This window comes from Pristiophorus japonicus, chromosome 15 (genome assembly GCF_044704955.1).
Source record: "Pristiophorus japonicus isolate sPriJap1 chromosome 15, sPriJap1.hap1, whole genome shotgun sequence".
NCBI lineage: Eukaryota > Metazoa > Chordata > Chondrichthyes > Pristiophoridae > Pristiophorus > Pristiophorus japonicus.
In genome coordinates this window covers 147793716-147817775 of record NC_091991.1, presented here as the reverse complement: position 1 = coordinate 147817775, position 24060 = coordinate 147793716, and the positions used below count along the sequence as shown (strand labels likewise).

The following is a 24060-nucleotide window of genomic DNA, read 5'->3' as shown; positions in this document are numbered from 1 at the left end:
CTTTCTCACGAGGGGGGGGGAAGGAGAGTAGGCACCTGTTCTTTCTCACGGGGGGGGGGGGGTGGGGAGGCGAGGAGAGGAGGCGCCCGTTCTTTCCCCCGGGGGGGTGGGGGGGGGGCGCCCGTTCTGCCCGCGGGGGGGGGGGGGTAGGAGGCGCCCGTTCTTCCCGCCGGGGGGGGGGGAGGTAGGAGGCGCCCGTTCTTCCCGCGGGGAGGGGAAGAGGAGGCGCCCGTTCTTTCCCGCGGGGGGAGAGGAGGCGCCCATTCTTCCCGCGGGGGGGGGTGACAGTGAGAAGGCTGCAAGTGCTGATGGCAATGTGCTTTTATTAAAAAAAAATGTTCAAAAATTAATCAGCTACAAAGAACTACAAAAATGGCCGAGTGCCAATGTTTTTTTCACACTGAGCATGCGCCAACGTGCACGCGCAGCGTTGCCGGCAGGAAAAAAACTAAGTTAAATAGTAACCGCCCCCTCCCACTTACAAAATCGGCGCGAGTGTAGGCTCTGCCCCCCTGGGCGCCGCGCCAGGCAGACAAGGAGCTGCAGAACGCTCCAGAATCGCAATTTTTTTTTAGGCGCGAAAAACGGGCGCCCAGATCGGAGGGGCGCCCGTTTTTTATCGTGTGGAAACTTGGGCCCATAATGTTTAATCAAATATTTGAAGCAATTGACTGGTAATCAAGCCAAAACATTTAGATTTCTGTACAAGGTTGACGTTATTACGATAACAACAGAAATTACAGGGACCGATTTTTCTCTCCGTCCAAGATTTACCCCTGCTCCAAAAGTGAATGCTTTTATGCATTACCAAAAAGGACAATGGCCACTTCGTGCTGGATTTCGGTGCACTTTTTATATTGACTGAAAAATGTAATTTGGAGATGTTCTGCATAACTGACACATTTCTATGACGACATTATTTTTAAGAATATTTTATATTCTGATTTTTTTTGGGGGGGCTTTTCTCTCCCTTTCTCCTTTGGTCATGCATCCGTAGGAAATTTGCTCTGAGGCCTCCACTGCAGTGATGTTCACGATACGGCCTGCGTATCTCCTGCCGGCTCCCTTCTTTGCATGTGCATAAAGGCGACTTCAGTATCTTCAAGCTGCGTAAAGCTCCTGGGACTGAAGGACTGGAAAAGGTTGCTCTCTGGTCACTCATCAGGGAGCAACCTTTATCAGTCACCAGGCCTGGCAATTTTTAAGACCGCAAGCATTCTGTCTTCCACCCCATACTGCTTTAGTGGACCCAGCCAGATCTGTCCTGCTGTTCATGTTCACACAGCAAATTTCTTTTTAAGCAGGGATTAAATTCTTGAAGATAATGGGACTATTTTTAAAGATGTATTGTGATCGAAAAATGGGGGAGGGAGGTGGGGTAGGAAGAAAGAGAGAGAGAGAGAGAGAGAGAAGTGTTAGGAACAGAGAAGAGGACAGCGAGGGAACTAGGCTTCAAAGGAGGGGGAAATGGGGCAAAGGATTGTGGGTAACGAGGGTAGGGTCTTGTATGGGCTCACTTTGTGTATGGGGCTTGCATTGCTGCATAATCATTTGCAACTCACTTGCTGGTTGGTGCATCTAATCCCCAGCTCCAAAGAATTGGACATTGTTGCTCTACTGCTCTAAATGATGTGAAAAAGCAATCCATGAATACCAATTTCTCTAGTTAGTCCCTCATGCCTCCCCACAGCAATATGGGAGAGAACTAACCTGCATCCTACTGTGACACCTCTCATTTGTGTCCAGTGTGCTATGCGACCCAACAAAAATACACTTGCATCTGAGGATGCAGCTATTGTAAAAAAAAAATTAGATTTACCAAAATTGACTTGCAAAGCTCTAATCTTGTGACATTTTGCATCCCTTAGAGCACACATGAAATATGTTGAAAGTGTTCAGAATGACTTTTGTTCAACTTCAATACTTCAGAGCTGTTCACATTTGTGGGAGAAGATTGCATTTTGCAGGATGTCCCAACCTCTAAATATTCCATATTGCAGATGTTGTGGACATGCACTGTGCTTGGGCAGTGCGCATATTGCATGATTTTAAAGATCCGTGAATATGCTGTCGTCTTTTTGAATTAAAAAAAAACGGATTCATAAAACTAATAAACAATATCGAGATCAGTTTAATGTCTTGCATTGTATCTGGAACTGAGCTTTTGCTGATATTGCAGCAATGCAAAACCCAAATTAGCTGTTTAAAAAATAATTTATTGTGACTTCTGTATTTTGGTACAGGTATTCAATGCATTTGCCCTTGTCGTTGAATGCATTAACATGTTAAAAATGAATGCATAATTTGAAACCTGAATTTTACTTTAATCAAATATGCATACAGCTGAGGTGTTCTTTGTAAACAATATATCACTACAAATTTGCCGTTTCATTTGGAGTTAAATAGTACAATTGAAGAGGCCCTCAATATTTTTACTTTATAAAAAAAAATGATGTAAAGTATTATAAAATGTGTTGTCAGAAAATTAATGGCATGACGCTCTCTCTGTCCTTTAAATGTCGTCTGAGAAATTAAGGTGCTGCAATTTTGTTTACTTTGCAGAAAGTCCTGTAAAATGTTTACAGCCTTCACAGGAGGTGATTTTTAATATAGCAATGTTAGTTGCATACAAATTGCATTTTGACATCTGAACAATGCATATGTCGAGCACATTTTTTAGAAACTGCAATTAGCAAGTCAGTTGAAGTCTGCCTTGGTGCAGTATCAGAGATTTCTAATGCTTCTGTGACCAGCATATCTCAATTCTGTTTTCCATAATTATCAGCTAGAACAATAATTTTTAAGATTCTGAATGCAGTTCTTTCTCCATGTCCTCAATCTATATTTTGGGTTTGCATTTTCTAACTATGAACATAACCCAGAAGATAATCATGTGATAATTAGAGCCTGCTTGCTTGCAAATTCACAAAAAAAAATTGAACTCCATTGAAATCTCTCAGTTTAACGTACTTTCTGAAATTTATCTCATATAATTTGTTTTATTCAAATTTTTTTTTTAAAGTTGAATTTTGAAAGCTGTCTTTATTACCCTTTATGTTAGTAATTAGAATATTTACATATTACATAGGATATACGACAGAGAAACAGGCCATTCGGCCCAACCAGTCCATGCTGGCGTTTATGCTGCACTCAAGTCTCCTCCTGTCTTTCCTCATAAATATCTGTCACCATAACCCTTCTCCTTCATATGCTTGTCTAGCTTCCCCTTAAATGCATCTATACTATTTGCTCCAACCAAAATCTGGGTAGCAACTTCCACATTCTCACCACTCTTTCGGTAAAGGAGTTTCTTCTGAATTCTATGTTGGATTTCTTCGTGACTATCTTATATTGATGGCCTCTAGTTATGCTCGTCCCCACAAATGGAAACATTCTCTCTCTTTCCACTCTTATCAAAACCTTTCATAATTTTTAAAGACCTCTATTAGGTTAGCCCTCAGCCTTCATTTTCCAAGAGAAAAGAGACCCAGCCTGTCCACCCTTTCATGTTATGTATACCTTCACATTTCTGGTATCATCCTTGTAAATCTTCTCTGCACCCTCTCCACTGCCTCTATATCCTTTTTATAATATGGCAACCAGAACTGGACGCTGTACTCGACATAAGTGTGGTCTAACCAAGGTTCAGTACCTTGGCATAATTTCCCTACTTTTCAAATTTATACCTCTAGAAATAAACCCTAGTGCTTGGTTTGCTTTTTTTAACGACCTTGTTAACCTGTGTCGCAACTTTGTAATTTGTGTATTTGTACTCCAGAATCCCTTTGTTCCTCTACCCCACCTAGACTTTCACCCTCCAAAAAAAAAGTGCATTCTTCGTACAAAAATGTAATACCTCACATTTATCTGTGTTGAACTCAATTTGCCAATTATATGCCCATTCTGCAAGTTTATTAATGTCCTCCTGTAATTTGTTGCAGTCCTCCTCCGCTGTGTGAGTGTGCGAGTAAGAGACAGGTGAACCAAGAATCTATCACACAACACCATGTACACTTTCCCTCTCATTCGCTCACAATCATTTGCATTGTTCTGTTGACAGAAACTTTTGCCATCTTCAGATTGAAGACGACAGGCAATATATCAAATCATTGGATAAAGCCCATCACCCCCTGAACACTCTGATCTAGCATGTCTCCTGCATCTTGACACGGGACAGATATTGAGCGCAGATGCAACATCATTATTGACCTCTTGAAATTAAAATTAAGCAGTTGTGCGATTACACACTTCCTGCAACACACTATATCTAATGTTTCTGTATCAGACTTGATCATAAAATAATAAATTTACCTTTCAATTGATTGGATGATGCACAAATTTATTCCATCTCAAGCAAATTTCCTCCAATAGAGACAGATTTATCTGTTGGGATTTACTGGTGTATAAGCGGTTAAGAGTAGAAGGTTAGCTAACCAAACCAATCAAATAAGTAAAAAAAATCATCTGCCATTTCTTTCTCGGTAGCTGAAATTTCCAATAAGGTTTTAAGTGTGATTGACCATGGAAAATACATATTTTGTAATATTGTAATCATATTTACCTATAGAATTATCTTTTAATATCTTGATTTAAGGTTTCTAACTTTTTAAGGCTGCAACCTATCTCAAAAGCTTGGTCTTCCACTGGATATTTTTCCCAGTACAATTGCAGGATTTACTAATCGCATCGTACAGTCCAAGCAAAGGCCCCAATTGCATGGGGTAATTTTCAAATCCATTCTTTAGAAATGCTTCAGTAAGGTGATTTATTTCAAAGATATAACTTGCTGTTACAGAATTTGCTTTGAGATCTCGTGGGTTCTGCTGATGTTGATTCTGCAGCAGTAGTTTCTGGTTTTGTGATTGGCAGGAGGAAATGCCACTAAATCCATGTCGGCACAATTTGAAAGGGTATACATGCCTTGAGGTCTCAACGTTCAATAGAAAAATTGAAAATATATTTGAAATAGTTAAAGCTGGAGTTTGGCAATTTGGGTATGAATTCTAAATTTCAGTGGGTACAATTGTGGGGCATTCACAGTAACTGATACTTGTGGGATGAATTCACAATTAGTTTTGTTTTAATCTCTCATAAATCTGAAATCATTGTTTCGCACACAATTACAGTAAGAGATTAAACTCACTAACTTGCATTGTCTGCTCGGTTTTTTGAGACTTGTGAATAGTCGTGATTACTTTACTATTGGCAAAATAACTAGATGTTTTTATGATGACATACTCACTCATGTGGCATTGATTGAATTCAAGAAGTGATAGTTTCTCGTAGGCAACGTTACTTAGTTTCGCACGATGTATAAGCCATGTTTTCTTCTTTTAACATGATTTTGCCTGATGTGTTTTTTTTCTTTTATCCAGACATGGGTCATGGCGGGAACCTGTCAACCCTTACTACGTCAACACAGGGTATGCTTTGGCACCAGCAACAAGTGCTAATGACAGCGAGCAGCAGAGCATGTCAAGTGATGCAGATACCATGTCACTGACGGACAGTAGTGTGTAAGTATCTGCATGTGGCAGAATTTTTATAGCAATCTGATTTTTTTTTAAAATTTACACAATGGAATAGCCAAAGGCACTGATTTGCAGCAAAAAGCATCTGATAAAACTGGCTTGTATCTTTTCCGGGAGGATTATTGTTTTAACGAATGTTGTCTGAATTAATTTTTCTCCCTATATTGTCCATTAATAACCAGGGAGTGAATACATTTTATAATATTTGAAAAACCGAAGTGGATTGTGCGGGCTATTGATTTGCTGAGAGTAATTATTTGGACTGAAGTTGAATATTGTGGAGGTATCTAACCTTGAGCTTGCTGGACTTGTGTATTGCATTTTTTGGTTCAGAAGCTGGTACTGGAGACATCAATGAAAAGTTGACTTGGTTAATGAATATGTAATTTATTCAACTCAAATTCTATTTTAAATATAATTGTTTTGTGCTAGCTGCGTGTCTTTATGTTTCATCGAGACATGAACGTGATAGTTAAAAGAGGATCTTTTTATTCACCTTTCATGTGCAAATAGGAATTAGCCATTCCACAGGGCATGTCGCCTTTAAGGATTTTGCAATGTTGCACTTGGTTTTTGGGTTATGTATAAAGCCTCATCCTGAACTGCATTCTTAGTACTTATTGTCCAATCATTGGCAACAGTTTTGTCTGTTGTCCGCTCACACCAAAATAAATGTTTTTATTCATTTTGGTATTTTCTCCATTTGTAAATCAGTGTCATTTATAATGAACTGTTTTTTGTTGTTTGCTGCATTTGCTGCAGTGTTCAGTATTGGGCTATTGTGGGCTCTCTTTGACTAGCTCCAGTTAACTCCTCTTTGGTTTCTGGTGATACTAGCTCCTGGATTTAACATTTGAATTGAAAGTCATAGATCTTTTACAACAGCAGCTTGCATTTATTTAGCGCCTTTAATGTAGTAAAATGTTAACTCCGCAAAAAGCCTTGTTTGCTTGGAATCTGAACAAAATGGATATCCAAAGTCAATTCATCTGAAACCAATGGGTATAGTGCACATCAAATACACGCAACGTTACTGTTGTGCTGCGCAGCTGCCTGGAGCTCTCACGTAACCGGCGCAGCAGCTTTTAAATAGAAAAAAAAAGCTCATGCGTGGGAATTTAACTGGGCCGTGCAGCCCATTATTGGGACCCCCAAAAATTTACGGGAACATTGACTACACTCCATCTTTTTTTAGATGGAAATGGAGATGAAAGATCGAAGAAGCTGGGTACTCGTATTCCCAAGTGTCCAACTCCTCTTAAACTTTTTTTGACATGCTTGCATTGTCTCTTAAAGAGGAATCCAGTTCCGATTCAAATTTCAGCACTTTCAGTAGGCATTCACAAGTGGTGGGAGGAACTGTGTTTTTGTGTACACAGCACAGGGTTGTTTGATAGGAATCCATTAGTAGGAGTGTGGTCGTCCTTTAATTGGCTGCCCTATAGGCCAACTGCTGGACACAGCGTCAGAGGTCAAACTGCCAATTTACCATTCAGAAAGGCTACCAAAAAAAGACCCAAATAATCATGGTCAGTTGAAGTTGGCTACAAGATGCTGGCCTTGGTCTAGCCTGCAAGTTAGGATGGAGCTAGTCAGCTTTCAGCTAGGATTGGCCAGAAAGAAAGTATTAAGCCCACAGTTGCGTTTCAATTTGTTCCACAGAGAGAGTTTAAAAAATTCATTCACTAGATATCATAGAATGTTGCAGCACAGAAGGAGACATTTGGCCCATCAGCCTGTGCCAGTTCTTTGAAAGAGTTATCCAATTAGTCCTGCTTCCCTGCTCTTTCCTGTAGACCAGCACATTTTTTCATTTCCAGTATTTATCCAATTCCTCTTTGAAAGTTATTATTGAATCTGCTTCCACCACCCTTTCAGGCAGTGCATTCCAGATCATCAATTCACTGCCTAATTTGTTTTTCTCCTGTCGCCTCTGGTTATTTTGCCAATTACCTTAAATCTGTATGCTCTGATTATTGACCCTTCTGCCACTGGAAACAGTTTCTCCTTATTTACTCTATCATAACCCTTCAATATTTTGCACCACTCTATCAAATCTCCCCTTAACCTTCTCTGGTCTAACAACCCCAGCTTCTCTAGTCTTTCCACATAAGTGAAGTCCCTCATCCCTGGTAATATGTTTTAAAGTGGTTTCACAAAGTTTAAAATACTCTACAGCTAGATGATGCAACTGCTAAAATAGGAGTTTATATATTAATGAGCTTTGGCATTGAAGACAACTGAGGATAGTACTTAATTCGTTATATCAATTTGCAATTCCTACAACCTATCCGCATTGGGATGATCCTGTTCTTTTGAATGCACAATGGGCAGAGTATCCACTTTTAGCAGGGGGCAACAACAACAACTTGTATTTATATAGTACCTTTAATGCAGTAACACATCCCAAGGTGCTTCACAAGAGCTGTATCAAACAAAATTTGACACCGAGCCACATGAGATATTAGGGCAGATGACCGAAAGCTTGGTCAAAGAGATAGATTTTAAGGAGTGTCTTAAAGGAGGAAAGCGAGGCAGAGAGGTTTCGGGAGGAACTCCAGAACTTAGGCACAGCCAATGGTGGAGCAGTTAAAATCAGGCATGCTCAAGAGGCCAGAATTAGAGGGGCTGAAGGAGATTAGAGATGGGGGAGGGACAGGGCCATGGAGGGATTTGAAAACAAGGATGAGAATTTTAAAATCGAGGCGTTGCTTAATCGGGAGCCAATGTAGGTCAGTGAGCACAGGGGTGATGGGTGATCGGGATTTGGTGTGAGTTAGGTCATGGGCAGCAGAGTCTTGGATAACCTGAAGTTTATGGAAGGTAGAACATGGGAGGCCAGCCAGAAGTACATTGGAATAGTCAAGTCTAGAGGTAACAAAGGCACGGATGAGTGTTTCAGCAGATGAGCTGAGGCAGGAGCGCAGTCGGGCGATGTTCCGGAGGCGGAAATAGGCGGTATTGGTGATGGCGCAGATATGTGGTCGCAAGCTCATTTCAGGATCAAATATGACGCCCAGGTTGCGAACCGTCTGGCTCAGCCTTAGAAAGATGGTAGCTGGTTTTATTGACCAATCTACTGGCTAGTCACTTTGGGGAAGAAATCAGAGGGTCAGACACTTGTGCCTCCACTTCCTGGGTAAGAAATAACAAAGAGAAAAACCCATGTTCAAGGTCAGTCAGTTGGGATGGTCTGCTTTATTGTAAGATTAGTGCTGATCAAACCCAACCTTGGTCAGTTAGTGTTATACTGACCATAAGTAAGCAACAGTCAATCCAAGTGTTTCTCTTATTCACAAGGAGTGATATGAAGTTAAGTGAAGTAAGTGGAATATAAATAAACTGCTAATCTATATATTCACTCACTGTAGCAGCGATGCAAAAGTGGCAACGGAACTGCAACTTTTGACTATTGGAAATTTTAGTGAGATCTCTGATATTCTTGTTGGTACATGCATCATATGATGTGGCATGAAGCCATTCAGAACAGGAAGATTTTTTAGTTTTATTGTAACTTGATATACAATATTGTGAATTTTGCTTTTGCCTGTTATACTTTGTAAAGTTACTTTTGCTTTGGTGTAAACCTCTTTCAGAGAATGGAAATGGCCATTTAGGGTTTTTTGGTGTAAATATTTAGGGCATATTGATGGCATCTATTTTTACAGAATAAAATTGAGTGTTTTTCTTGTATATAAGTGAAGACTTGCCTTTTGGAGGTTATCATCAATAATTTGAGAGTCTTTGTGGATGACTTCTGGTTTCAAATTTGCATTCTTTAACGTGAGAATGTCTCCTTTCTTTGGGTAATGTACTTTCTTGGAGCAGAACTGTTTAAGTACTAAGTTTGCTTTTGCTTAATTCAAAGATTATTCTACTGACACAATGGGCCCAAGTTTCCACATGATTCGCGCCTGATTTTTAGGAGCAACTGGTGGAGAACGGACTATTTTAGAAATCGCAATTCTCCACATTTTTTTTTCTGCAGTTCTAGTCAGGTAGAACAGTTCTAGTTTAGAACAGAATTTTTTCTTCAAAAGGGGGCGTGTCCGGCCACTGACTCCTGATTTGAAAGTTTCCACAGTGAAAATGTACTCCAAACTAAAGTAGAATGGCGCCAGTGAAGATTTTTGTAGAACTGAAAAAACCTGTTCTACACATTAAACAAATCAGGCGCAGGTTACAAATTAGGCGTCCAGAACGAGATGGGGGGGAAGGGAACTCATTAAATTCGACAATAGATCCTTATTTATACTTCTACAAATATTATACAAATAAATCCAACCTGAATAAACATTTATAAGCCAAGAAAAGATTAAATAAACCATCTTCCTACCTGTGTGAAAGTGCTTCAGCCAGGGAGAATTCTGCAGCTGTTCGTGCCGCTGAGCGAGAGAGGGAGGGGGGAGAGAGGGAGGGGGAGAGAGGGAGGGGGAGGGAGAGAGGGAGGGGAGGGAAGGGGGGGGAAGGGAGGGAAGGGGGGGGTGTCGGGGAACAGGAGCGGGTGTCGTGTCGGGTCGGGGGGGGAGCGGGTGTCGGGTCGGGGGGGGGGGGGGAAGCGGGTGTCGGGTCGGGGAGGGGGGGGGAGCGGGTCTCGGGTCGGGGCGGGGGGAAGCGGGTGTCGGGTCGGGTCTGGTCGGCGGGGGAGCGAGTGTCGGGTCTGGTCGGGTGGGGAGCAGGAGCTGGCCGTGGGAGGAGCCTCATTCACGCAGCCCCAGTGAGGCCATTGAGCCAGGGCTAGGGGCTGCGTGCTTTGGGCCCCTCCCACACAGTTCGGCGCCTGGAGCTACTGCACTTGCGTGCCGACTGTAGCGCGCATGTGCAGAGGTCCCGGCACTGTTTTCAGCGCCGGGACCTGGCTCTGCCCCCCCCCACCACAGCTCGTGATGGCTGCGCCGAGTGCCACAGGACCTGTAAGTCGGTGGAGAATACCGAGGATTTTTTTAGGCGCGAAAAACGGGCGCCCAGCTTGGAGGGGCGCCCGTTTTTTTTCTTGTGGAAACTTGGGCCCCATGAAACTGTTTAATGTGAGCATTTAATGTGTTCAGGTTACTTTTAATTAAGCTAAACACAAACCAAATGGCTTACTTGTATTTTCTTCCTCTTTTTGAGACTGTGAATCCTGGTTGTAGACTCCCAGCCAGGGGAAACATCCTCCCTGCATCTACTTTGTCAAGCCCTGTAAGAATTTTGATCACCTCTCATTCTTCTAAACTCTAGAGAATATATGCCTAGTCTACTCAATCTTTCCTCGTAGGACAATCACCCCACCATCCCAGGAATCAGTCTGGTGAACCTTCAGTGCACTCCCTCTATGGCAAGTATATGCTTCCTTGGATAAGGAGACCAAAGCTGCACAATGCTCCAGGTGTGGTCTCACCAGGGCCCTATATGATTGCAGTAAGACCTCTTTACTCTTGTACTCAAATCCTCTTGTAATAAAAGCCAACACACCATTTGCTTTCTTAATTGCTTGTTGTACCTACGTGTTAACTTTCAGTGATTCGTGTATAAGAACACCCAGGTCCCTCTGAACACCAACATTTCCCAATCTCCCTCCATAACATTGCCTCTGCCCCTGCCTCAGCTCTTCTGCTGCTGAAACCCTCATCCATGCCTTTGTTACCTCTAGACTTGACTATTCCAATGCACTCCTGGCTGGCCTCCCACATTCTATATTACGTAAACTTGAGGTCATCCAAAACTGAGCAACCCATGTCCTAACTCGCACCAAGTCACAATCACTCCTGTGCTCAGCCACCTACATTGGCTCCTGGTTAAATAATGCCTCGATTTCAAAATTCTCATCCTTGTTTACAAATCCCTCCGTGACCTTGCCTCTCCCTATCTCTCTAATCTATTTCAAGCTCACTACCCCACGAGATGTTTGCACTCCTCATTCTGCCCTCTCGAGTATCCCTGATTATAACTGCTGAACTATTGGTGGCCGTGCCTTTGGCTGCCTGGGCCCTAAGCTCTGGAACTCCCTCCCTAAGCCTCTCCGCCTCGCTACCTCTCTTTCCTCCTTTAAGACGCTCCTTAAAACCTACCTCGTTAACCAAACTTTTGGTCATCTGTAATTTCTTGTGTGACTTGGTGTCAAATTAATCTGTTTTGTCTTATAACACTCCTGTGAAGCGCCTTGGGGCGTTTTACTACATTAAAGGCGCCATATAAATAAAAGTTGTTGGTGCTGTTTAAAAAATATTCTGGTTTTCTATTTTTCCTACCAAAGTAGATAACTACACATTTTTCCAAATTATATTCCATTTGCCATGTTCTTGCCTACTCACTATGCCTGTCTATAATCCCCTTGAAGTCTCTGCTATATCCTCAACTTACATTCCCACCTAGCTTTGTATCATCAGCAAACTTGGATATACAGGTGCAGCGTGCCAAATCCGGAACCCTTGGGACCGAGGCCATTCCGGAGTTTGTGTTTTTCCGGACTTTGGAACTTCTTTCTGACGTCACGAATCCGGAAACACCCGAGCCCAGGTTTGGGTATTTCCAGATTTCGGAACGTCAGAAAGTGGGAGGGAGGGGGGGGTACCTGCCCAGGAGCTGTTCGGGCCATCTGGGCCCCGTCGAGGAGGTCATCGTGGGGCCAGCCCCGCCAAGGATGTTGTCGGGTGGGCCGCCGGGGCCCGTCGAGGAGGTGTTTGCGTAAGACGGGGCCCCGCCGAGGAGACTGTCGGGCGGGTGGGGCCCCACCGAGGAGGCTGTCTGGCAGGCCGGGAAACGGCACCGCCGAGGAGGAGTTCGCACAGGCTGGCTAGGCCCCGAGGTCGGCCACAAATCGTCCCGGATTCCAGAACTCCGGATTTTCGACGCTGCACCTGTATTACATTTGGCTCCCTCATCCAAATCATTAATACAGATTGTGAATAGCTGATGTCCAAGCACTGATCCTTGCGGTACCCCACTAGTTACAGTCTACCAACCTGAAAATGACCCGTTTATTCCTACTCTGTTAACCAATCCTCAATCCATGCTAGTATATTAACCCCAATCCCATGAGCGCTGATTTTGCTTAATAACCTCTTGTGTGGCAGCTTATCGAATGCCCAAATACACACACCTACTGGTTCCCCCTTATCTATTCTGCTAGTTACAACCTCAAAAATCACGAACCAATTTTTCAAATATGACTTCCCTTTCATAAATCCGTTTTGACTCTGCCCAATTATATTATTATTTTCCAAGTGCCCTGTTGCCATGTCCTTAATAATAGATTCTGGCATTGTCCCCACTACTGATGTCAGGCTAACTGATCTGTAGTTCCCTGTTTTCTCTCTTCCCTCCTTTCTTAAATAGCTGGTTTACATTTGCTACCTTCCAATCCGTGGGAACCGTTCTAGAATCTATGGAATTTTGGAAGATGCTAACCAATGCATCCACTATCTTTCTAGCCACCTCTCAAAACCCTAGGATGTCGGCCATCAGTTCCAGTGGATTTATTGGCTTTCAGTCCCATAAATTTCTCCTGTACTACTTTTTTTTACTATTACTAATTTCTTTCAGTTTCTCATTCTCGCTAGACCCTTGGTTCGCCACTATTTCGAGGATATTTTTTGCATCTTCCGTGTAGACAGACCCACAGTATTTGTTTAATTTCTCTGCCATTTCCTTATTCCCCATTATTGGGCCCAAGTTTCGGCCTCAGTTGCTCCTGATTTTTTGGAGCAACTGGTGTAGAACGGAGTATCTTAGAAATTCAAATTCTTGGCATTTAGTTTGCTCCAGTTCTAGTCAGTTAGAACAGTTTCACTTTGGAACAGAATTTTTTTTCAAAAAGGGGCGTGTCCAGCTACTTAAGCCTGTTTTCAAAGTTTCGGCAGTGAAAACTTACTCCATACTAACTTAGAATGGAGTAAGTGAAGATTTTTGTACATTCGAAAAAACCTTGTCTACACTTTAGAAAATCAGGCGTAGGTTACAAATTAGGCGTAGGGAATTGGGGGGGGGGGGAGGTTTAAAGGGAAGTTTACAAACATTAAACATTTCAGTTTTACAAATAAAGAGCCATCATCAATAATAAATGATAAATACATCAATAAATCAATCAAAAAAATTAATAAAAAATAATTTAAAAAAAAATCAATAAATAAAACATTTTCTACTTACCGACTGCAGCACCGGGAGTCCTTCAACAGCGTGGGGGGGGGGGGGGGGGGGGGGGAGAAAAGAGGGAAGGAGAGAGGATGTAGGGAGGGAGGGAAGGAGAGAGGATGTAGGGAGGGAGGGAAGGAGAGAGGATGTAGGGAGGGAGGGAAGGAGAGAGGATGTAGGGAGGGAGGGAAGGAGAGAGAGAATGTAGGGAGGGAAGGAAGGAGAGAGCGAGAGAGGGGGGGGGGAGGGGAGGGGAGAGGAGAGGGGAGGGGAGAGGAGAGGAGAGAGTCGCAGAGATCGGGTCGTCGGGGGGGGGGAGCGGGAGCCGAGTCGGGTCGGGAGGATGCAGGAGCTGGGCGTGGGAGGCAGCCTTTTGCACGCAGCCCCAGTGAGGCCATTCGGCCAGGGTTAGGGGCTGCGTGCTTCGGGCTCCTCCCACACAGTTTTGGGCGTTTGGAGCTACTGCACATGCTCCACTGTAGCGCGCATGTGCAGAGGTCCCGGCACTGTTTTCGGCGCAGGGACCTGGCTCCGCCCCCAACAGCTCGTGCTGCGCTGTGCCCGGCTGCAGAAGACATGCAGGGAGCCGGAATCTGGAAGTTTTTTTTAGGCGCACTTTCTGGCGCGAAAAACGGGCGTCCAGGTCCGGGCTGCGCCGTTTTAGGTGCGTCCCGAAACTTGGGCCCATAATTTCTCCTGTATCAGCCTGTAAGATATCCACATTTACTTTTGCTAATCTTTTCCTTTTTACATACTGATAGAAGCTTTTACAGGTTTTTTTTATATGTCTCGTTAGTTCACTCTCGTATTCTATTTTCCCTTTCTTTATCAATTTCTTGGTCCTCCTTTGCTGAATTCTAAAATCTTCCCAATCCTCAGGCCTACTGCTCTTTTTGGCAACCCTATAAGCCTCTTCCTTTGATCTAATAGAAACATAGAAAATAGGTGCAGGAGTAGGCCATTCAGCCCTTCGAGCCTGCACCGCCATTCAATATGATCATGGCTGATCATTCAACCTCAGTACCCCACCCCAGCCTTCTCTCCATACCCCCTAATCCCTTTAGCCGTAAGGGCCACATCTAACTCCCTTTTGAATATGTCCAATGAACTAGACTCAACAACTTTCTGTGGCAGAGAATTCCACAGGTTCACAACTCTCTGTGTGAAAAGGTTTCTCCTCATCTCGGTCCTATGTGGCTTACCCATTATCCTTAGACAGTGTCCCCTCGTTCTGGACTTCCCCAACATCGGGAACATTCTTCCAGTCCCATCAGAATTTTGTACATTTCTATGAGATCCCCTCTCATTCTTCTAAATTCCAGTGAGTATAAGCTTAGCCGATCTAGTCTTTCCTCATATGTCAGTCCTGCCATCCTGGGAATCAGTCTGGTGAACCTTTGCTGCACTCCCTCAATAGCAAGCACGTCCTTCCTCAGATTACGAGACCAAAACTGCACACAAGACTTGGTGTGGTCTCACCAAGGCCCTGTACAAATGCAGCAAGACTTCTCTGCTCTTATACTCAAATCCCCTCGCAATGAAGGTCAGCATGCCATTTGCATTCTTTACTGCCTGCTGTACCTGCATGCCTACCTTCAATGACTGATGTACTATGACACATAGGTCTCGTTGCACCTCCCCTTTTACTAATCTGTCACCATTCAGATAATCTGCCTTCCTGTTTTTGCCACCAAAGTGGATAACCTCACATTTATCCACATTATTACTGCATCTGCCATGCATTTGCCCATTCACCTAACCTGTCCAAGTCCCCCTGCAGCCTCTTAGCATCCTCCTCACAGCTCGCACTGCCACCCAGCTTAGTGTCATCTGCAAACTTGGAGATATTACATTCAATTCCTTCGTCTAAATCATTAATATATATATTGTAAATAGCTGGGGTCCCAGCACTGAACCCTGCGGCACCCCACTAGTCACTGTCTGCCATTCTGAAAAGAATCTGATAATTCCCACTCTTTTTGCTTCCTGTCTGCCAACCATTTCTCTATCCACGTCAATACATTAGCCCCAATACCATGTGCTTTAATTTTGCACACCAATCTCTTGTGTGGGACCTTGTCAAAAGCCTTTTGAAAGTCCAAATACACCACATCTACTGGTTCTCCCTTATCCACTCTACTCGTTACATCCTCAAAAAATTCTAGAAGCTTTGTCGCATGATTTCCCTTTCATAAATCCATGCTGACTTGGACCGATCCTGTCACTGCTTTCCAAATGCGCTGCTATTGCATCTTTAATAATTGACTCCAGCATTTTCCCCACCACCGATGTCAGGCTAACCGGTCTATAATTCACTGTTTTCTCTCTCCTTCCTTTTTTAAAAAGTGGGGTTACATTAGCTACCCTCCAATACATACGAACTGATCCAGAGTCCATGGAATGTTGGAAAATGACCACCAATGCATCTACTATTTCTAGAGCCACTTCCTTAAGTAGTCTGGGATGCAGACTATCAGGCCCTGGGGAGTTATCGGTCTTCAGTCCCTTCAATTTCCCTAACACCATTTCCTGACTAAAAAGGATTTCCCTCTGTTCCCTCTTCTTGCTAGATCCTCGGTCCCCTGGTATTTTCGGGAGGTTATTCGTGTCTTCCTTAGTGAAGACAGAACCAAAGTATTTGTTCAGTTGGTCTGCCATTTCCTTATTCCCCATTATGAATTCACCTAATTCTGACTGCAAGGGACATACATTAGTCTTCATTAATCTTTTTCTCTTCACATATCTATAGAAGCCTTTGCAGTCAGTTTTTATGTTCCCTGCAAGCTTACTTTCATACTCTATTTTCCCCTTCCTAATTAAACCCTTAGTCCTCCTCTGCTGAATTCTAAATTTCTCCCAGTCCTCCGGTTTGCTGCTTTTTTGGGCCAATTTATATGCCTCTTCCTCAGATTTAACACTTTCCCTAATTTCCCTTGTTAGCCATGGTTAAGCCACCTTCCCTTTTTTATTTTTACGCCACACAGGGATGTAGAATTATTGTAGTTCATCCATGTGATATTTAAATGTCTGCCATTGCCTATCCACTACTATCTTTAACTTCTCGTTAGCCATGGTTGAACCACTTTCCCTGTGGAGTTTTTCTGCCTTAAAGGAATCTATATTTGTTGTAAATGATGTATTAATTCTTTAAATGCTAGCCATTGCTTGTCTACCATCATACCTTTTAATGTAGTTTCCCAATCTACCTTAGCCAACTTGCCCCTCATACCTACATAGTTTGCTTTGTTTAGATTGAAGACCCGAGTTTTGGATTTAACTAAATCACTTTCAAACTTAATATAACATTCTATTACATTATGGTCATTCTTCCCTAAGGGCCCCTTTACTACAAGGTTATTAATTAACCCGTTCTCATTGCGCAATGCTAGATCTAAAACAGCCTTGTGTATGCAATCTATTATGATTGTCGGTGCTATCGAGTTTATAATATACCCTGAGTTTTTAAGTGTTAAATTTGTAATAGTATGGAGATGCTCATCCTGAATCTGAGTGAATTTTATATGCTTTTGCAAAATTGAGAAACCTAGGTGGAGGGCCAAGATCCACAAGTGCAGCATGCTAGGGTTTAAAAGAATAGGAAATCAGACTGAACAACTTGATGTAATAGTTAGGTAACCCCAAGCTTAGCCCGGGAATTGTTAAAAGTCAAAAAATAAACTGTTTGGTTTAAGTTTGGCAGCATGATCTGTTGATGCACAAGATTACAGGAGTGATCCACTGCATCATAGAGTGGTTGTATCTCTGCACTTGAGTACTCAGTCACTGATTTCATTCATTCCAGTGTAGAGAATTGACCAGTGGAAGCCAGGTACTTCCAGAAAGGAAACAAAAAAAAATACCCAGGACTGGAAAGCAAGAGAGAAAATTAAAGAACAAAGTAATAAACAAGTAAGCATGAAACTGAAAGGAGCCACTGTGAGCCCAAAATAAAGTGAGAAATTTAAGAATAAAGAAAATCTTCGTGAAAGAACTGAAATGTTTGCGAGAGTTGCAGTGGGACATTAGCATGAATTCCGAATTGCACTTCATACTATCCTGCCACAGCTACCCTATAACAACACATGAAGATATTGACTCTGAAAATGAAGTGCTAAATAAAGAGTCATGCACTTTGTTTATATTGCAGTAAAGCTTCTGATATAATTGATTTCTCCAAAGTGTGGCTGTCTGTTCTAAATTTGTCTAATGAATGCTGCAGAGATGAACAACCACATCAGAAGAACTGCACAGACACAGTTGCCCTAAAGTTGTATTTTTGACTTCATATTCTAGCCACAGACCTTAATTTTAATAACGTTGGCCTGTACAGGCATCCAAAAACCAAGTGGCAGCCCTGATGGAAAGAGCTAGTGATGGCCTCCAACTGCACTTAATCATTCGAGGCAGGGATCAAAACTGTTTTGAAAGGCGGTCCTCCTTGTCTTCGGAGGTATGAATGCCATCTTATTTATTTGCCTCCGACGGCAATATTGTAATTTAAATGGATTATTGGACCCATAAACTCGGGCACAAGGAATTTCTTGATCATTTTGCATGTTCTTGACTTTAGTCATATGTTTCTGATTTTTATAGATTGTGTCCTGATGTGAGCTTGGCTCAATCAAGCTTGGGAGGTTTTCTTAAATGTGCTACACCTCGATGATGAAATACAGATATTTTGTGGCTGCACTTTCACTCATTCAGTGAAGTTTCAAATCTGACTCTTCAAGAGAAGAGAAACTCGGTGCTTCTCTACAATATTTTGGGAAATTATTCTTGAATACTCATGCGCCCCTTTCAGCATCTGGCTCAAGAGGAGCTGAGACTTTTAAATGGTATATGGCATGGAAGAGGAGGGAGATGCATAAATAGATTTGAGTTCTTTCTCAAATCAGCGTGTCATTTATGGTTGTATGAAAATTCTGCCTTCTCTGACTATTCTAATTTCCAGTTAATAGTGGAAATGTGGTGGGAGTGAAAACCAGAAATTATGATTTTAATAGAAATCCTCTTGCGGTGCTGCAGCATTAACCTTGAATACTGGTGCATTTTCAGTTTCTGTAGATAAGCAGCAGGGTACTATATTATGTGTTTAGGCAGTGTGCCATCAGAATTGCCACATTGAGAGAGCTGCAGATTGCACCCCATCTGCTAAGTACAGTGGCACTTTAATGCACTGGTAAATTTAGTTAGTTGGGCCCTGTTCTTCTGACGGTTTAATCATTTCAGTATCCCACTTAGCTTGAAGGCATTGTGGCTTTCTTTGAAGTAGGGCACAAAGCTTTTAATAGCAGGGGGTGGTTTAAGAGAACATCTGCTGAATGTTTGCAGTAGGTGATCATAGAGGATAACAGACCTACACAGAAAATATAGAGTGGTACATGAAAAAATTGAAAATAAGGTAATGGCCAAAATGCTGTGTGTGTATGTTAGTAAATCTGGTCATAAGAGCAAAGGTTGTAATGTATCATTTATCAATCTTATTACAAATGTGTCTTGAGGAACACTATAGATAACTGGCCCATTACCTAACATAAAATACAGTATATAAATCACATTAAAGTGGATGATTGATTGGTGAGTCTCATTGTGTGACTTATGCACCAGTTCGAATAATCTTTACTGTTTAGAATGTGACTTTTAAAAACGTTTTAAATGGTAGCTACCAATCCTTAGAATTAATGTAGTAAAATACCAGGTTAGTCTGTGCTACATTTGTCCCCCCAGTTGAGTTTTATTAGGTTCTTCTGTGAACATATTTCTTTCTCACTGTGACTTATTTTTCTCTGTGGTAAATGCAACAACAGATATGAGTGTGCAGTTATTGTAAAAAGAAAGAAAGACTTGCATTTATATTGCACCTTTCATGACTACCAAAAGTCTGAAAGCGCTTTACAGCCAATGAATTATATTTTTGGAGTGTAGTCACTCTTGTACTGTGGGGAATGTGGCAGCCAATTTTGCGCACAGCAAGCTCCCACAAACAGCAATGTGATCATGACCTGATAATCTGTTTTTGTTATGTTGATTGAGGGATAAATATTGGCCAGGACACCAGAGATAACTCCCCTGCTCCTCTTCGAAATAGTGCCATGGGATCTTTTACGTCCACCTGAGTGAGTGAAGTGGGGTTGTATTTTTTTTTCAACTTTAATTCGGGAGCAAATGTTCAGTTTTACAATTGGTGATGGTGGATCAGGAGAACATTGGAATAGTTGAGTTTGGAGGTGATGGAAAGGCATCGATGAGGGTTTTGGAAGGATATAGGCTGAGGCAGGGGCGAAGGCAGGAGCTGTTACGGAAGTGGAAGTAGGTGGTCTTTGTGATGGAGACGATATGGAGTCAGAAATTCAGGTGAGGATCAAAGGAGCCACGGTTGCAAACATTTAACTTGAGATAGTGGCCAGGCAGAGGGATGGTAACAGTACGCCGTTTGTGGCGTGGGGGGCTGGCGATAACTACTTCAATCTTCCCAATGTATAATTGGAGGAAATCAGGGCTCATCCAAGACTGGATGTCCGAGAAATAGTCTGCCCATAGTCAGTAAAGAGGTCAAGAGAGGTGGTGGGGAGGTAGAACTGGCTGCAGTCAACATATGTGTAGAAGTTGTATCTTTGAACGATGGCACTAAGTGGCAATTGGTAGAAGAAGAAGGGGCCAAGGATTGATCTTTGGGGGACTTCAGAGATAACAATGTGGGAACAGGAAGGGAACCCATTGCTGGAGATGCTTTACCTATGATTTGATAGACGAGTGGAACCAAGCTCGTGCACCCCTATAAGATGCATGAAGAGTGGCTATCGGTAACAAAGAACAATGTATGTCTGACATAGCAGTGCAAAATTACAGAAAATAGTCGATGTAGAAATATATTAACAAGATGTCCTATTTCTAAAAATACAAAAGTTATAATGGCTCCACCTGAAACTGCGTAAGCCCATTCCTAATCTTATTTTCTCGTCAATTTGTTTTGAGTGACTTGCAGATAGACACTTGGCTGAAATAATTGAACATTTGACTTCCAAATAAAAGGTAATGAGCTAAAGAGTCAATGTTATTAAAAATGTGCTGTCTCAATGAGGTCATTTATGTATTTTTTTTTTGCTGAGCTGCTAATGTTGTGTTGTCTGAAAGCAGGTTGATGGCTGGGTGCTTTCCCCGCAGGGAAATCATCGATACTTGTCTTCCGTCACTCAGACACCACCTAGTGACCAGATCGAGTGAAAAGATCAGACAGCAGATTTCAAGCCTGCTTGTTGCTATGGATCAGAAATGGTTAGATCCAATGTTCCCTCTAATTTTTTTTTTGGCACACGGTCCCTTTTAAAGGGCTGCACGGCCCATTCAAATTTTCACACATGCACAATTTCTTATATTTGAAAAGCTGGTGGGTGGCCATGCAGCTTAATGGGAACGTTGGTCAGGGCCACTGATTTAAAATGAGTTAAATTCTATTACCTGAGATTCTGGGAATTGTATCAGCATTTTAGGATAAAATTCGATGATTTTGTTCACTTTTCCATGAAAACAGCAAACCAGTTACTTTGGAAATGGTATGTTAAGGGGACTGTTGCTGCAGGAAGGTTGTTACTATAGCTTACAACTGTTTGTAAATACTTGCCATGTTTACTGTTCACTGCATAAAAACTGACTGCCACTGGACAGTATTTGGTGGTGTTCCTCGCTCCGGCAATGTGGAGAGGCCACTTTCTCTTGGAAAGGTACCATCCTTTTCTCTTGTCATCAGCAATTCATTGTTTTGTACAACACACAAAAAATAAATCATTTTGTGCTGCATTTTTGTTTTTCACATGATTCTCATACCCCTTTGTTTGCAAACTTTTTATTGAAGTTTAAATTGTTTAAAATTAGTTCAGAGTTTCAGCTTCACAGGCATTGGCATGGAGTTCCAGTTGGCATGTGTTTTGTTTCTGTATTCTAAATTGGCCAGTTAATACCGGTGTCACTTCATTGCTTGCACCTGCTTTAAGATCTGCAAATCCCTCTCCCTGACCAATACTCGCTCCCTGTCAACATAGCTTGAGTTTTCAGCAGTATACACAACCTGTGTTCCAAGCTCAGCTACAAAGCCTGTTTTGTGCATCATCTTTACAAAATGAAAATCCTTCAGAACAGAAACACTTGAAAAAAGCTTCAGTTGCAGGCTCAAATCTGGGCAGACAGAGACTCGAATGCAGTTGAGGCTCATTCCCAACTGTTATTTTTTTTTAAAAAAAGGACCGGATTGATCAAGTAACATTTTCACAGTGGGTAGGATGGTGCATTGGAGAACCTCTGCGATTTGGTCAAGCCATGGACTGGTGCCTATTGATATTGTACCAGAAGTGGAATTTACCCACTTCCTCTCAGTACTAGAATGTCAAAAATTCACGTACTGCTAAAGGCTCCATGAGCACTAAACTGTCGGGGGTAGTAGGGAGTCATTCATGGGGGCACTTGGAGAAATTTCCCTATTTCCTGGTGGTACCCAGTCCTCTGCCAGAGTAAATGTTTTTTTTTAATAGGCTCACGAGCAAAGTCACAACTACAGGGGACCCAACATTTATAAGGTAAATGCAGTAACATTTGTAAACTGCAGCAAAGTGGTTTGTGATCATACATCCAGGAATACACCAACAAGCGTTGGCCACCCTAGTTATAAGCCAGAGTAAACCCCATCAACATCGATTACTTACTTTAGGCTGCTAATATTGGCACTGATGGTGTGTTGAGTTATCCAGTGAGTCGATCAGTGCAAGCTTGATGCTTTGGAAAAACTACAATTTTCTGGAACTAGAAGTTCTCTATCTAGTCTCGTTGAATCCGGTTTTGAGGCTGCCTCACCTGACTTTCTCAAATGGTGAGGGTCTGATCACCTGCAATTTGGGTCCAGTCATCGAAGTTCATGCCTCAAGATTATTTTGAGGCAATGCTGGTGTTTCTTGAAATTTCTCGGCATCACCTCCACCTGCTCCCATAAAAGTATTTCTCTGAATAGGCTTGCTGGGAATCCTAAAAGTGCCTTTGGCTGATACTTTGATGTCGAGCAGTAGCTGAGTGTTGCAGCATGTCAGATGGCCAGTTGAGGGAGATTGTTAGGGAAGGTTACTCCCTATACTTTATACGTCTTTCCAGGATTCAAAATAAGGATTTTTTTTCACTATAGTCACAGAATCAAGGGGTTTCTTCTTTTGAAGTCAGAAATATTCAGGATTTTTTTCCTGTTTCATTGTCTCTGAAAGGTAAGAAATTGGGTCCCATTCTAGATTGAGGGTCTTCAACTTTGAAGGACTAATTCAAGATATTATGGTTACTGGTGATCCAGAATACAGTATAAAGTTTTCCAACAAAAACAGAAAATGTTGAAAATACAAAGCATCTAAAAAAGAATGACACTTGCTTTTCCAGTGTTATGATTTTATTTCAGATTTCCAGCATCTGCATTTTTTTTTAAACAAAAAAGTTCTCATTTGGGCACACATTTTTTTTGAGTCCAGACTATGTTACATGTTTAGTCTTGCAGATTTTGTAACCTCAGGGCTTGAGACCCTACCCACCCCATTGGCAAAAGCAGTGTTCCAAGCCATGTTGATTTTGAAGGCACTGCATTTGGAAGCTAGTGACTGGGAACACAACTTTTGCCACTGAGGAATGGGGGAGCAAACCCTTGGGATTCGGGGCTCAAGGTTGGATTAAGATGCAAGAGACAGCTGTGGGGGGGTGGGCGGGCGGGGGGAGGGGCAAGAAATGTGCATTTATTCAAAGAGCTCTCAGCAGGGAAAACCTTTTTAAGAAATCTTCCTCCATCCTCTTCATTTTAACAGACAAGGCATAGAAATTTGAAACATGAATAAATCAATATCTTAATGTCCAAACATACAAGCGCACACGTAGCTACACACCACCACTCTCAAACAAAGGTGAAGACAGAAATGGTGCAAACATCATCGTATCATGCAAAAAGAGAAATACCCTGAAAAACGCAAAACTACACAATTGTTACTTTCTGCCAGCAAACCCACAACATTGCAGCTGCATTTGGTAAAGCTGGAACATTCCTAGTTCCATAAAACATGTACATTGACTTGCAACAAGCTTATGATCTACAGGGCTGTAGTGATACCTGCCCTCCTGTATGGCTCAGACGTTGACCATATACAGTAGACACCTCAAATCGCTGGAGAAATACCACCAACGATGTCTCCGCAAGATCCTGCAAATCCCCTGGGAGGACAGGCACACCAACGTTAACGTCCTCGATCAGGCCAACATCCCCAGCATCGAAGCACTGACCACACTCGACCAGCTTTGTTGGGTGGGCCACATTGTTTGCATGCCTGACACAAGACTCCCAAAGCAAGCGCTCTACACAGCAAGTGAGCCCCAGATGGGCAGAGGAAACGTTTCAAGGACACCC

At 42.4% G+C, this 24060-nt stretch overlaps 1 protein-coding gene across 3 annotated transcripts in view; it reads left to right on the top strand.

The window, feature by feature from the left end:
• Positions 1 to 24060, top strand: part of axin1 (axin 1) — a 318392-nt gene that overhangs the window by 242173 nt on the left and 52159 nt on the right. For all 3 annotated transcript variants that reach the window (XM_070901075.1, XM_070901076.1, XM_070901074.1), the window contains exon 3: positions 5376 to 5516. In XM_070901075.1, coding sequence (XP_070757176.1) covers positions 5376 to 5516 — 141 coding nt within the window. The remainder of the gene's footprint in view (positions 1 to 5375; positions 5517 to 24060) is intronic.